Source organism: Molothrus ater, chromosome 4, assembly GCF_012460135.2.
Source record: "Molothrus ater isolate BHLD 08-10-18 breed brown headed cowbird chromosome 4, BPBGC_Mater_1.1, whole genome shotgun sequence".
Lineage (NCBI taxonomy): Eukaryota > Metazoa > Chordata > Aves > Passeriformes > Icteridae > Molothrus > Molothrus ater.
Window position 1 is genome coordinate 14600420 of NC_050481.2, and position 16391 is coordinate 14616810.

Sequence of the window (16391 nt, forward strand, 5' to 3'; positions counted from 1 at the left end):
CGCGGGAAGCGTCCTTGCAATTGGAGCGTGTCATGTGCACTGGAGGGACAGGAGTGGCCAGGCACAGGACTTTGGCCCCCTCTCCATAGGGGGACCTCAGACATGCCAGGCAAGTGCCACAGCTGTGGGGACTGAGGGAAAATCCTTGCTAAACATTCAAAGCCACCAGGGTTTGGCTGACTCAACGTGACCTTCAGGATCAAAAGATGTGCATTGCCTGTACTGCAGAGCAGGTGATCTTGTAATGCCAAGTGACATGAGAATGCAAAGCCCTTCCACAGGCTTCTAAAAGTTTAATAAATGACAGTGCACGCTTCCTTTTTTCTCTTGAGCCATCATGCTTTGAGTTTTAAGACACAAAATTATATTTTGGTGCTTGTTACAGCACTGTGTAGTAATTAGCAGATCTCTTGATCTTATCTTGCTGAAAATACTGAAAACCTCCTGTCCCAGTGCAATTGTATAAATACACAGGCAGTTTGTACATTACTTTTCCATCAGTAACAGCCTGTAAACCTGTAAGCAAATGTTATTCTGTGGAATCCTGCTCCTTTTTGTGGGGAACAGCTCAGTGACACCATGGCAAGCCAGGTCTGTGGTTAAAGTACCTGCCTTTGAGGGGGGACATGGGGCTGCAGTTCCTGTCAGAGCTGGAGGGCATTTGGATCCTCTAACAGAAACCTCCTGGGGCTGTGAGATTTTTGGGCTCAGCCATCTCCCTCCCTTCCCTCTTCCAACTGAAGCTGTTCCAGCTTGCTGGGATTGGGAGAGACATCACTTTTTGGGGATCCCTTTGTGTCCTGGCCTGCAGAGTCTGACCCAGGTCCCACTCCACCAAGGGCTGGAGATGGTCAGCCAGTGAACCTGGAACACTGGGGAGGGGCTGTGCTCCAGGCTTGCCTGAGGGGTTAAGTGGCTTTTTTTTTGAAGGTTGTCAGTCCTCCTGTTTCCAGAAGCAATGTGCTCAGGGAGGGTTTGGATCCCAAAATGTTCTTGAGAGAGTGTCTGGATTGGAGATCTGCCTCTGCAGCATTTTAATCAGCCTTATAGGGGAAGAATCTTTAGAAAAATAACCTGAAGGCATTCTAAAAATGCAGCAAAATGTCTTTAAGCTAGGTATTTATTATTCTAGCCTCTCGAGAGCGTAAACTAATGAGTTATTGCAAGAATCTGTTAGGTGAGATCAGTCTGGCCAATTAACTTCAGTGAGCTGGGTCCCTTTCAAACACACACCATGGTCACCAGAAAACCTGCTAAAAATAGTTTGTTTTGGGGAGTCAGGATATTTACATTAGAGAGAGAGAAAAAGGAAAGCAAAATGGAAATGGAGGTGGTGATAAAACCCAGAAAGTGTCAAGTGAAGGGCAGCAAACCTGGTTTTGAGTGCTTGCACCTTGGTACAGTCTTATGACAGAAAGCTCCAGGTTTGTTTTCATTTAAATTCTTTTATTGAATCACGTGATGAATAGAGTACAAGTTATTCTGAAACTTTCATGGCGACCACATCAAGGAAGTTTCACTCCATTTACATGTGGAAGAAACCACACATTACAACTCAGTTGTTTTCTTGCTTTCCACAGACCATAGATTTTGGGAGCTTGCCAACAGTATTGCTGCATTTAATAAGTAAAATCAGAAACACTGGGCAAACCTCCAGAATTTCATGTTTTGCTTGAGTTCTCTTTATTTGTGGTCTTTCTTTCTTCCTTAATAATCTGGCTGGCGTGATAGTATAATAATTTTCAGACAGAACAGTAAAATACATAGTAGTAGACAAAGAGTGACTCTAACAGCCTGTAAGCACTGTACATATTAAAGGAACTGTAAAGCCTGTGCATTTTGTGTGAGGGCCACAGCATGCTCTGATGGCTTTACTTATCTTGATTGGTGCCTCTGTGTTCATTCACCTTGAACTGAATTTGTAGATTTGTTCCAGACAGTTTCTTTTATCTGTCAGCTGACTGAGAGAGTTTGCATCTAGAATTTGAAAATTAAATGAACATATGATATTTATATTGTGACTGAGTAATATAAATATATAATATTTACCTAGCTGCAGGCAGGCTGGTGTGTAACCTCTAGGCTTTTTCTAAAGATTCTTCCTTGTGCCCCTTTCCAGCACTTGGTGGCCTCAAGCCCTTGGTGGTACAGCTCCTCCTTGTTCCCCATTGCTAAATTGTTCTTGTAGATACTGATGCTTTTTCTTAAAGCTTCTACTCTGGAGCCATTTAGGGCAGTTGCTTCATGCTTCTGATGTGATTTCAGTGGGATAAAGGGCAGTTGAGAGGATTTAGAAGAGAAGGAAGTGTATGAACAAGACAGTTTCTGTCAAGAGGTTAAGTCAGGGTAAGCTGAATTGGAAGATCACCTTTTGTTCCTTTCTCTTTTTAGTAGGTAACTTCCTATTTAGCTTAATCTGACATAGTTTTCTGACTTAGGAAATAAAGTCACTCATATACAGACCATATTTTATTTTCCTTCTGTGGACTATGCCTAAGAGATATGGGGAAAAAAACACATTTGATGGTTAAGCAGTGTTCATGAATTTGGATATTAAACCTCAGAATATTTTAAGTAATGTTGTTAATAACCCCTTTGGAGTTTTCATAGGGATCTGATCCTAATAAGCCATTCCTGTTTGGGGCAGAACCTGCAGGAGTGTTTGCAGTCCTTTAAGAAACAGGGTATTTGCTTTTGTAATCAGCCCTGCTGATATTGGTCACAGCAAAAAGTATCAGAAAACTGTACTTCTGACCCATTTATAAAATGATGATTCCATGATCATGATTCTATCTCTATCTGGCAGATGGAAACTTCAACAGGACACTAGAAATGCTTGCAAGTGTCTGTCATGGTCAAGCACTGGGTCAGGATGCTTGTTTGGAAAACAGACTTCTGTTCTGTGCAGAAAAATGGCTCTGTTTTGTTCTAGATGCTATGCAGATGTTTGCTAACATTCAAAGAAATTTTAGATCTTACTTGATGGCATAAAAATGTGTCACTTGGTCTAGCATTTCTGCAGATAACAGCTGTGATTCTGTACCTTCTCCTCCTCTGCCAAGTGTGGGGAATCATTCAAGAATGATAAATCACGTTTTCAGCTTCTAACAAAATACCCGTGATCCATCTGCTTGGTTTTTATGTGGTTGGATTGTATTGAAAGCAGTTTGGACATGAGGCTAGCATGTGTCGCATTTCTGAGATGTTATCTTGTCCTCTGCCACAGCTCCTGCAATCACACATCCGGAGAGGATGCCTGAATCGCTTGAGAATCTGTGTGGTGTTGTTGATCCCTCAGCAATGTCTGTAAAGTTACGGACTTTGCTTAAAGGTTTCATTCCTTCACCCGCTGACTGCTGTAACTGTTTAAGTATGCACATCAAAAGAATAAGCAATGCAGTTAATACTAATTTAAGACTGTCTTTTCAATGACAGTTCCCAAGGATGGTCTCAAAAGCCAAGCTGCATTTGAAGAAATGAGGGCAAATTACATTAAAGAACTAAAGAAGATGGTAACTAAATGTCCAAGTAACTCTGGGCAAAGCTGGCAGAGATTCTACCAACTGACTAAACTTCTTGACTCCATGCATGATGTAAGTATAACTCCTCAGGGAGCACAGAAAAGTTAACCAAAAAATCTCTCCTTTAAGGTAAACAAATAGTCTTTAATTGTGTTAACTGACAGGGAGACAAAAATGAACCTTGTTTTTAAAGGGACATCTGAGGGAAGTTAGATGAACTTATGAAGTTAAAATAAGAAAGTAGAAGTCATAAAGGTGAAAGGTTCAGGGTTAGTGTGTTACACATCCAACGTGCCTGACGTGCCAATAAACACAGAATTAATTTGGTGATCTTTTACAGCTGGGTTTGTAATCATGATGACTTTAAAAGATGCACTGAGTCCTTGAAGCCATCCTGGGTGTTTGAAGCTTTATTTGAACTTTTCAAGTGGAAGATTCCTTGTTGGGTTATTTCTGCCACCCTGCCTTATTCCAGCACAAGGTGTTTTACATGTCTCAGGTGTGAGATGTGATGAATGACATAAGAAACTAAAAGTTTGTTCTCAAAGCACCTGGGCTGCTGATGCCTCTGCCCAGAGTGACAGAGTGCTTGTGGTAGGTGTGGTAGATTCCAGAAGGGGTGTCCATAATGTTGAGCTGTTTAGCTGGGAGTGACCTGGTTCTAGCCAGCATAATGGTAAGTGCAAAATTTATCTCTGCAGCAGCAGGGCTGAATCTTCTTTAACTTGCTCTGAGGGAGCCTTCAGGCTCCACAGAGGAAACAAGTGACCCAGCTGGTAAGGTTTCCTCAAGCTGAGGGTTTTCCTAGTGCCCCCTGAGAGTTCCCCGGGGACCAGGCCATTGCCTGGGTCAGCAAGGCTGGCACCCATCCCCTCCAAAGCTGTGCCATGGTGCAGCAAGTGATGGGAGACTCCCGGGGACAGTGAGAGTGACCTTTAGCTGTGTTTGGGTACATGAGATGAGGGCTCCCAGCATGCTCATCACCCTCCCAGTAAAATCTGGCAGACTGCAGCAAAAGAGAAAACTGCCCTACTCCATCTTGGCTGGGATGGGGTTAGGGAAGGATCTTTGCTGCATGAAGAAGCTACAGCATTTGCTTTCAGAGCCTGCATACAAATGCACGTCTTTGTACTTGACTTAAATTTCATTTTGTGAGACGGTACAGTACGGTGCACTTCAGGTCATATCAGTGTAAGGGCCTCAGGTCTGTTTACAGAATGTACATATGGAATTATTTTTCAAATATTGTTCTGTTGTTCATTAAAACATTGCAAACCTTAGTGGGAGGCAGGGGGAGTATTATTAGTACTGCAGTAATAGCTCATTCTTCAGAGATCAGGTTTCACTTGCTCAGTGCCAGCAAAGGAAGTTGTAGTGTTTTAGTGGAAAAAAAAAAAAAAGGGATGGGTGATAAAATCATTTGCAAGAATTCACATCTGAACCTCGAGGCAGCATAACAAACTCCTGCATTCATGGAGTTTTCCAATCCTCTTCAGGATAGGCAGTGTCTGATTTGTTGCTGAAATTGGAGTGTTTGTGTGGTTAAGGTGACTGGATGACAGGCTCGTGCTCACTGAGAGCGCTGCCATGTCCTACAGACATTTTCCAAAACACAGCATTAACCATTGGGAGCTGAACTAACCAGAGGAAGCAGGCTGCTCTTGCATTTTATTTAATTTTTAATTAAGCTAATTTTGCATTACTTGTGTTTTAATAGTCAAAGGACTTTTTAAAGAAAGTCCCATTGTCAGCAGTCTCTGTTAGAAAGGCCGGTTGTCTCCACAACAGTGCTTCCTTTCAGAGATGATACTGGAGACTTGTTCAACAAGGGCACTTGTTTATTTTTTCTTTTTAAAACTTTTTTTTTTTTTTTGCTTTTTGGTTTTTGAAATCCATCAGAATAAATTTAGACTGGTGATAATATTAATGAGAAGTGAGAATTAATATTCTCTCCCCACTGCCTGTTAGTGCAGAATTTCTCCGTTCAAACGATGTGAATGCAAATTTTCTGCTTGGTTCCTTAGTCTAGGAGGAACGCTTCCTCAGCTGTCACCTATGTATTTTTAACTTATTCCATTGTAATTTCAGAGGATCAGAATATATTTGGTGCTGGGCAGTCTAACTGGAGCTGAGGCCCCATGTTTACATGCTGCTGTAGTCTCAGCATTGGCATTTTCAGTACAAGCCTGAAGGGGCTGGTGCACAATCCGTGCTTGTTCAGCCCTCCTGCTGCATCCAGCTTGTCCATCTGAGCAGAGCAGCATCTCATCACTCATGGAATTCACTTTACCTGAGTGTAGGGGCAAGCAATAAAAAACCCTGCTCCTTTGCACCTCCAGACTTGCTTTCATCAACCTCATTTATAAGACATCTGTCTGAGGAATATATGAAATACAGTGTGTGGAAATATCAAATTACAGTATGCTTGGCTTATATAATATGAGGAAGAAAAAGAAAACCCAAACAAGATGGTTTTACATTGCTCAGTATGCTAAATCATTCATCCACACAGCAAACATATGTGCAGGTAGAAAAGTGCCAAGCTGAGGAAATAAGAAATTTTCAAGAAGGCCAGGCAGGCACTTAAGTATTTGCAAACATCAGCAATTTTATTTAATGATCCATAAAGCCTCAAAGCACCTTAAAAATAAGAGATGGAAACCCATCCCGAGCAGACAAGATGAAGAGGGTTCTGTGCATGTGCACACCTGTGCTGGGCCTCTGGAGCCTGTCTGCAGCCTGCCCTGCCACTCTCTGCCTGCATGGTGCCGTGGGGAAGCCGTGGCTTAGTGGTGAACATGGCAGTGCTGGGATAACAGCTGGACTCAGTGATCTCAGAGGTCTTTTCCAGATTTAATGATTCTATGATCCCGTATTTCCTTCTTGTAGGGATTGTATTTCTCTTATTTTGGATGGCTCATGTGCATCATGTCCTGAAGAATCACAGTAGCAAGGAGAGCGCCCCTCTCTACCTAGACTCCAAAAGTTTTGGTCTTGTGCCTGTGAATGGCCGTGGGCATTTCAGGGAGAGATGCACATGCAGCACTTGATGGAGGTGAAGTGCCTGACAAACACCCTCAGGAACATTAGAAACAGATGTCCTGCACATGGTATCAAAAACTTCATCTGGATCCTCCTCGGCATCTCCTGTTGGCTTTGGCAGGAAGGGCTGTATCTTGCATGGCAGGCCTCATTTTCATATAGAGACTGTGTAGTGTAAGGTTAGGCAGTTTGCAGAACAAAAGCTGAATTTGGTTTCAATCTGGCTGATACTAAACAGGCTTTGAGTGAAGAGGGCTTTTGTTTCGATGCCATGACATTAAACCCTAATGTGAACCTTCCCCTTGGCAAGGCAGCGCCCTGCGCTGTCATTTGCTTGTTGGCATTTTCTGCCAAACAAAAATAAATTCTTTAAGGCTCATGCTGCTGAATAATTAATTTTTTATGGTTCCTGAAGGGAATACTTTATAGCTGAGGTGGATCTTTCCATAGGCTGAGAGCGCCAGGATTTCACTTGCTGAAAGAGCTGACAGTGGGAATCAGGGCACAGATCCTCCGGGGGCAGGGCTGCACGGGATGCTGTGCTGGATGCAAATGTCCCTCTGCAGGTTCCTAATCCCACAGATACAAAACTGCAGATGAGCCCCTCAGCTGTCACCAACACCTTTGGGTACACGTTTTTCTGCTACTGATCTGCCCAAGTTGGGTCCCACAGATGATGAGCTGTTTGGAGCCTCGTTCCGGTCCCAGTGCCTGAATTCTCAGGGTGAGCGTTTTCTCTGTTTAGTGAGAGGATAGATCCAGCCTCTACTCCCAGAGCAGCAGCCATGTGGGAGTGTGCCAGGTGTGTGTTGTGGCAGCTAATATGCATCTGTCAAGTGAGAAATTGATTCCCAGCTCCCTAATGTAGACAGAAGCTACTCTGAGATTTGTCTTGCTCAGTTTGTGATGGCCGGATCCCTCTTCCTTCACGTTTGCCGGTGTTTGTTGGGGAAGAACCCCGCTACTGTTGAAGAGCAAAGGACACTTGGCTCAAAATTTGTGCTGGCCAAGGGATGAGGATGTTTCATTGCTGTGTGATGTTGTGGGTGCATCCTCCAGGCACAGAACACGAGTTGAACTCAGGCTCTTCTGTGGCATGTCCACATGTGATGTCAGGTGCTGTGGTTTGGGTGTGCACGTGGTTATAAAGGAAACGTGAAAAAATGAGTGCAGTTCCTCAGTTAGATAAATGCATCAGTCCAGGAAGCACCAGGGTCCATGTTTGCTCTGCCAGATACTGTTAGTGCCTAATCCATACCATCTTGATATTTTATCCACCTTTTACTCCTCTCTAACATGAGGCAAATTCTCTGCATAGGTATAACCAGAGGCTTTGTCCCTTGGTCTTCCCTTGTACTCCTTGTGATGGTGGAAGGCTTTAGTCTTGGATTAGAGTTCAGGATTTCCTAGGCAGCTAAGAACTGGCCACTGTGGGTAACCAAAGGACATATGTATCTCCAAGAATCAGCCTGTAAGCCATCCCAGAGGGAATAACTTCCTTCCTGAGCCCTTGGAGCAATAATTATTTTACATCATGGGATTTTCATAGGACTGGGAATAAAAACAAGTATAGTGGCAATGGAATAATCAAGACCTGCTTGGCAGTGGTTTTCCTTAGCCTTCCCGGTTGTTGGAGCAGGAGTTTTGTATCCACTGCATGAAGTGGAAAAATCAGGAAGGGACAGCAGTCTAAACTCACCAAGGGCTCTGCTGGGTGAGGAAGGAGCTAGGTGGGCAGAGACCTATTCCTGAAAGGGACAGAAACAGGCAATTTGGAGTGTCTTTTTTTTTTTTTTAATATAGGAGAACATTGAAGTTTCTGACAGTAATAGCTGTAGCTAATAATAGGAAGAAATTACTCAGCATTGTGTTGTTACCCTACTGCTGTCTTAATTGCTGTCTCAGTAGGCTTAATCACAGAGATGCTCCTGATAGAGAAGTGACTGAGGGCTTTCATACCACACTCAGAGATTCTGAGAGAATTTGGAGAAAAAGAAGTACAGAAATGTGCACCCTTGTAAATCCAGTGTTCTTACCATTTCTGGAAATGCAAAGGCATCATGGTGAGATTTCCAAACTAAAATAAATTCTTTTTGCTGTAAAAATGGGGCAAGTGCTCAAAGGTCACTTTAACTGTATTAACTTCAGGGACTTCATTAAAGGATTCATTTTTTTTAATTATGAAGAACAGTATGCATGAAAAAGTCCATTTTATACACACCCCACCCTAATAACAGAAAATTACATTTGATTAATACTCCTATTTCTCAAAGGTGCTCAATACAGCATACAAATGGAAAAATTGATTAGGTAAGAATATCAGAATTGCTAAGACTGCTGTAGCCCTGGAAATGTTTGAAGCGCAGCACACTGCAGGGGTAGTGATGAGAGAATTGGGAATTGTTTTAGTTGTGGCCTTAACTGCACTGCCAAGCTGTAAGTCTTCAGAAGTGTGCTTCAGTAGCTGAAATAATTGAGATTGTAGAAGTCAGGATGTTTCTAGTCACCATTGCACTGCTTGTGCAAACAGCAGTGCTTTCACTATCACTGCTAAATTGGAGTTGTGTGTCACACTGCTGGAGTGGGGGAGCTCTCAGCTTTTCCAGTAGAAACCACCAGAAGTGGAGGGTAGAAGTGGTGGGCTAAAGTGTAGTCAGGAGTTCTGAGAGCACAGGGATTTTACAAGGCTTTAATGAACAACCAGGAGTTTATTTGATCTAGGAAATTCATAAGACATGTTCAGAAGTGCTGGATAGCTCGTGTTACCTTGCTTGTCACCTGTAGTGACAGTCACTGCAAAGACAGAGCTTGTGTGTTCCAAGAGAAAACCAACTTTTTGATATCCTTACTGAAGAGGGAACTTCTCTTTTAAAGCAAAAGACCATCTAAATTATTTACCTGTTACAGATCAAAACTCCATCAGACAAATGTTGCTTGGGATGCAACAAGGACTTGCATTTCAAAATTAACATTGCCTGTGGGACTTGAGTTTTTCATCCTTTCAGTGCATCCACATGCCAAGGCTGCTGAGCTGCCAGGGGGCTGGTGCTTCTGAAAATGCACGGGAGCACACCTGCAGAAAATACTGTGCTCATGGCTCAGCTCTTGGTCTCACAGCTTCAGCTGTCTGACCTTAGCACAGTGTTTACATTTTCATACTTCTGAGCTGGCTTTCAATTCTGCCACGTTTTTCCTCTTTATTTTAATTTAATGCTTTCCCAGTCCCAAAAAGCCATGCAGCTTTCAAAGCTGGAGTTAAAAAGATCCTGACTGCAATCTCGTGGTCCTGGTGACGTGGGGTCACAAGTGTGACACACGTTCTTCCTCCCTTTTTCTTTAGGTGCATGATTGTTGTCAAGTGTGTTAAAGCTGATAGCTTAAGAAAGTGGAACAAAAGTTTTAGCAGACTAAATAGGGATAGAAAATACATCATCCTTAGGGCTTCAACCCAAGTATGACAGGATAGGAGGGTTCTAGGGATTTTCTTTTAAACTGTTGTGCAGACTTAACATTCTCCTCTGTGGTGAGATTTGTAGTGTGCTGTGCTGTGATTGTATCCATGATGACATGCTGGTTTTCACCTCTGGACTACTGACTTTTTTATAGAATAGAGTAAATTATTCTTCCTTCATTAGTGTTATTTTTCATTTCCCCTGTCTACATATTCACCAGACATAAATGTGTACTTGGTACTACTAAAAGCTTGCAAAGAAGTCAGAATTAGTAGTTTCTAGGTAGGATTTCCTGTGACCTGTCTCACTGAATCCAGAGGCTCCACACAGACGTGATGAGGTAGGAATTCAAGCTGCACAGGAGGCAGTGGGACAGAGGTGATCCCAACCCCCTCTCACATTCAGTGATGTGAACAGAGTTTAGGAAAAGGAGCACATTCACAGGGTCATTGTCAAGGCTTACTTTGTTTAGGGCTGGTGTTTGATGCCAGAGGCAGGGAGGAGGGAGTGCCAATCACACCAAGACACAGTTTCCTTCACTTTGGTTTTGTGCTGTTTAGAGTATTTTTGGCACAGAGATACGCAGTAACAACCTCCTCCTCATGGGTAAAGTAAACCTTTGAACATCAGCATTTTTTCCTTGAAAACCAGATTATGTCTATGCTACTTATTTAGCATGCATCTGTTTAATTAATTAGTGTTGCTTCATGACATGCCAGATCATCAGCAATGACCTAAGCCCCAGCAAGCAGACTCATGTAGGGCTCAATAGCAGCGAGTCATGTGTTTGAGTGATCTCAGCACTTCTCTGGGATGTTCATAAACTGCTTACATGTTTGCAAGAACAGCTGTCAAAGTCCTGAAAACGAGCAATAAGGTATGGTGCTCCAGGATGGAAATGTTGCTGCCCATATTTTTTTATTCATTTCCTTTTCTGCCTTCCAGAAGTCCACCTTTATTTGCTCTATCTTTAACAGGGGCTTTATGGCAGAGTGCAATTCTGCATGGTAAGAATTGAAATGACAAACTTGTGTTTGATAAACTACACAAGCAGAAGTGTTTCAAGTCCTCTGCAAGGACACAGGGTGCCAAAATTAATTTAACACTTAGATTTTTAAATAGCAGAGGATCTTTCCTTCAATCACACAACAGTGTGTGAACTGCAGTGGAAGTTCACACACTCACTGAAACCTGGATGTGCTTCATTCCTTCTCATTTCTTAAAGATTGGGAAGGGTCCAACATACTGTAAGGCTTTAGGAGATGCATTTAGGTCACAGCCACCAAAAACCTGTAGATTGTGTCTCTGTAAAACCTGAAATGCCACCGTGTGACACAGCAGTTGTGTTGTTGAGCTGCAAACATCAGCTGCTCTGGCAGTTGTAGGTCGTGGGCCCTGGAGAATGCACTGAAGTTAACCAAATAATCTGATTTAATGAATGTGTATCCAGCTGAAGCTGAGAGATACAATAGTTTATGGCTGATCTTTTCCCCCTGGGCGGAAGCCTTTATTTTTGTAGACCTGGAGTTTTTGTGGTGTCCAGTTGCTGTTAGTGAAAGGAAAAGTGCAGCTAGGCTGAAAAATCAAATCTGTGGTCTCTTGGGTTTTCCTAGTTTGCTGATTTTTAATGAGTCAAGTAGCCCTTTGGCATTTGGGTTCTTTTGTTTGCTTTATAAGCCCTGTAAATGGACTGTCAGGTCAGAGTAAGATGGTATTTCTTGGAAATAATCAATTATCAGTAAGCTGTTGTTTGCGGGCAAAAATACTGGTGTTTTTCCTAAAAAGTGTTTCTTTCTGTATTTCAGCTTGTTAGTGACTTATTGGAATTCTGCTTCTACACCTTCCGAGAGTCTCAGGCACTGAAAGTAGAGTTTCCAGCCATGCTGGTGGAAATCATCAGTGACCAGCTACCAAAGGTGGAATCTGGGAATGCCAAGCCCCTGTACTTTCACAGGAAGTGATAGAAAATGTCTTAAATGGAAGAACTTTGCCTTAAGTTTCCCTGTGTTATTCCACACCCATGAAGGACCCAAGAAACCATATTTTAAACATGCTCTTTACACTTGTTCAGCAGTCTCTGAATAGTCTAAAATCATACGAAGGGTTTGGGGGAATGGAAAGCAGTTGACTCGGATTTGGCAAGACCTAGATGTTTGGAAATTACCCCATAACCCTAAAATGTTCCTGTTCCTCTGGATGAAAAGCCATATCTAGTCAATAACTCTTTGATTTTGATATTTTAACAGATGGAGTTTTAAATATGCCATGTAGTTTCTGGTATTGTTTGCTTGTTTTAAAAGGGTTCGAGAACTAATGAGAACTTTTTAAAGCTTACCCTTGGTTTGCACATAAAACGTAAAGTCAATATGGGGCATTAATATTCTTTTCTTGTAAAAAAAAAAAAAACAAAAAAAACCAAAAAAAAAAATTACAAACAAAAGCTACATATATATACACACACATATATACACAAACACAAACCCTAACGTGTAAAGTAATAACAGAACATTTGGTGTGGAATACTGTTATCCCCACCTGTGGCATTTGTTATCCCATGTTATCCCATCATAGATGATATACACTGTGTTAAGTGTCCATTTACTATTTAATTCAAAAGGATAAGATGTGAAAAACAAATGCCCTGGTATCAATTTATAGTATCTATTGTGCTGGCTTTACAAATAATTTTTTGCAGTCTTTTGCTGTACTGTACATTGCTGTATGTATAAATTGTGAAGGACCTGAAATAAGGTGTAAGGAACTTTTGTAAATGAGACAAAAAATCTTTAATGGTTAATAGGATGAACGGGAAAGTATTTTTGAAAGAACTCTATTTTGCTGGAGACTATTTAAGTACTATCTTTGTCTAAACAAACAAGGTAATTTTTTTGTAAAGTGAAATGTTCTGCATGCATAATGAACCGTTTACAGTGTATTTAAGAAAGGGAAAGCTGTGCCTTTTTTAGCATCATATCTAATTTACCATCCTACAGTATCTGTTGTAAATAACCATGCTTAACCTTTTCAGTTGTGTTTTAAGCCTTTCTATTTCTCTCTCTATTTTCCTCCCCTTTTGTCTCTCTTGCAAGCATATGTGACTTGAGCACATCTTAGAACTCCTGCTTCATATATCTGTAGGAAACTACACATTTTTGTGTTTGCCACTTTACCAAGGTTTCATTTAACAAGACAAATTATGGTCTCTCTCCAAAGCTTTTGCCACCTTAATGATCTAGTGAGTTCTTGCCCTCTATTCCCTTTCTCTCTCAGGGGAACGGGGGCAAGCAACACGTTGAATGATTTTTCTTTTTTTACTAAGGTTTCCCAGATTGTTTGGTTTTGTTTTCGGTTTGTTATTTTCCTTTGAATACTGGATCTATAAAACATCTTAAAAGGTTAGATTATTATTTCAGATGGGGGAGATTGATCTCTGGTTATGCTGAAGGGAACATGCAGATCATTACAGTAAGTATATCAAAGAGATTTGTACTGGTGAGAGGGATGGTGAGGGATGATAAGGGCAGACAAGCTGAGTAGAATTTTTAGTGATAAACTAAAAGTGTCTGTAATTTTGTAAGCATTTTTGTAATAATCGGGATACATCCAAGAAGACAAATGTTCACACTACAAGTTCAACTCAGTTGGTCTGATTTTGTCTCAAAAATGTTTTCTCTAGAATAAGACTGCAAAGAAAAGAATTTTTGAGGTGATTTTCACTATTTCACAATTTATAAGCAACTACAAGATTTTGGAGTAGAATAGAGGACAGGTGAACTTTTCTGAGGCTCAGCTGTTGCTACCATATGCTCATGTTTAAATAGAATAGTTTTTCAGAGTCCTAATCTGTAGTGTTCTCTCTGGGTGCCACTGGTATTTTTGAGCTATAGTGTGTCCCTTGGCCGGTTGGAATGTAGCATTTCTTGTCAATGGTGGTCGAATTAAGAATTCTACACCCTTTCTGAACTCAAATTTGGAGGTGCACTGTGCTGCACTGAAGACAGTCAACGCTACTTGTCTTTTTAAATGACACCTGCCTTATGCAATGGGTAATCTGTAAAGACTGTATTCAGAGAGGTTTTTTATATATAAATATATACATACATATATTATTTGCATTTTGGAAGTCTAATTCATAGGCAGATCTTTAAATACTGACCTGCACAGCAATATGAAAGCCAAACTTCCAACATGAGATATACAGCATGCAGACTGGTTGTTTACAGTAAAGACACAGTCATACATCCATCTTTTCATTTAGGTTTTTTTTAAAGTCTAAAACAGAAGATTTCAAAGCCAGGTTCTGGGTGAATACAGTCTGCAGCAGCTTTTTATATTAACAAAGTTACTGCCTCCTTTTCTGTCTCAGAGTAACTTTGCTTGACTAAAATAGCAAAGCCATATTCTACACTTCACTGTTAAATGCCTGTCCCAGTCCAAATTGTTGTCTGTTTGCTCCTATTTTTGTACCTTATTACTTTTAATCTTGGTTTGGTACAATTCATAATTCACAGAAACTTCATATAATTAAACACACTAAATTAGTTTTAAAAAGCAATTTATATCTTTATGCAAAAACGTATGTCTGTCTTTGCAAACAACTGTAAGCAGATTATAATAAATCCTTTACTTTAATCACCTGTTGTTTATGAAACCATTCATTGATTATTATTTTTTTGCTAGACATCATTGAAGTAATAGATACAATTGGATATAGATGTTGTAAGAGGCAGTATTCTCTTATCAAGGACACTTAAGCAGAATAGCCATCACTTTTTTTTATCTAAACCTGTGTACAGATAAAAGAAAAAGAAACCATAAAACCTAGCCCTAGTTTTTAGCTACCGGGAAGTTCTTTTGAATTTGTTTAGAATGAAATAGGCATTTGTCTCCTGCAAAATACAAGACAAACTATAACAGCTTTTAGAAAGTGGGCTTTTGTTCATTGAGCTAAATTATTTTGTTGTAAGAAGGAACAGGGATATGCAGCAAGAGCATTGTATACACAGTTAAAATGTAAAATAGTGTAATGTACTGCAGTGGGTATTTCAGGAATACTACACATCGTGCCACTGAGCAGTTGCACGGAGTAAAATAGAAAAGACTAAAGTTTGCAATATCAAAATCTTGTTAAAAAGATACTTTACAATCAATCATGCAAAAAGCTAATTCACAGGGTGGTGTTTTTCACTGACTTGTTTAAACATTTATGAAATTAAAAAATTCTACAGTTAATGCACTTTTAATTGTTTATTAAAGATTTGACTTTTTTTAGAGCAATGTTTTCAGCTGGAGGTCAATGACTTGATAAGACAGACAGCAGTTCTGAGGCCAGGAAGCTCAGAGGAATGTTAAGTCTTGGAGTTTAAATAGATTCCTGGATGAAAAAAGCAGCCAGCAGTATGGTGTAAACAGTAAAATCTATGCATAATGATGCATTTATAATTAGGGGTTTGCTTCTGTATGTTTAAAGCTTTTTAAATAAATAGAAAATATTGTTTGGTCTTTATGTTAATGTCTGCAAGTACCTATTTTTCTTTTTTTTCCTTTTTTTTATACAAATTGTACAAATATACATGAATTAAACTGGTTTGATTGCAAGTATTTCTTGCATTTTAATCTCAGCTAGCTGCTGGTGCAGTGATATCCCTAGAGGCAATCCTTCTGCTCATGCAGGAACAAGACAGAACCAAAGAAGGGTTGGGTTGGAAGGGACCTTAAAGATCATCCAGTTCCAACCTCCAGCCTTGGGCAGGGACACCTTCCACGAGACCAGGTGCTCAGAGCCCCATTTCACCTGGACATGAACACTTCAACATGAAGTAACTTAAAATGCACTGCAGCATCTCTCTTCAGCCAGTGGAGTGCTGGTTCCAGCAATCCCTGCCAGCCCCGGGTGTCGCCGCACCTGCCATGGCTTCGGGCAGGAGCAGCTCCTCAGGCTGCAGGGCAGGGAATGTCCAACATGAGCAGTGTGCTTCACTGCACCTGGCTCTCTGGGCTTGACAAACCACGTGCTGATGCTGCTCTGGGCATCCCACTGGAAGAAACAAACCCTCAGTAGGCAGACCAGTCTGGGCTCTAGTTTTTGTTAACCTCCTGCTGCTCTTCCCATTGACCAAAGTTAGTGAATCCCTCTTGCCCTGAGAGAAATTCTATTTTATATACATGAGGTCTCCCCATTGACCCTGCCTTCTCAGGGTCAGACCTTCTCCAGTTGTAATTACAGTAAGATGGCAGGAGTTTTATTGCCCCTTCTATCTATCTTATTTTGTTCTGGACACTCTTTCAGCAATTCACCACCAAGTTCTGCACAAAGCCTGGTCTGTGGTGCAAAACCACCATTTAATTGCATTTTGGTCTTTTAATAACAAAGTTG

At 41.0% G+C, this 16391-nt stretch overlaps 1 protein-coding gene across 3 annotated transcripts in view; it reads left to right on the forward strand.

The window, feature by feature from the left end:
* NR3C2 (nuclear receptor subfamily 3 group C member 2) overlaps window positions 1-15521 on the forward strand; it is a 189954-nt gene extending 174433 nt beyond the window's left edge. For all 3 annotated transcript variants that reach the window (XM_036381699.2, XM_054514566.1, XM_036381698.2), the window contains 2 exons: window positions 3436-3593; window positions 11821-15521. In XM_036381699.2, the coding sequence (XP_036237592.1) occupies window positions 3436-3593; window positions 11821-11976 (314 nt within the window). In that variant the 3' untranslated portion in view covers window positions 11977-15521. The remainder of the gene's footprint in view (window positions 1-3435; window positions 3594-11820) is intronic.
* Window positions 15522-16391: the final 870 nt, after the last annotated feature.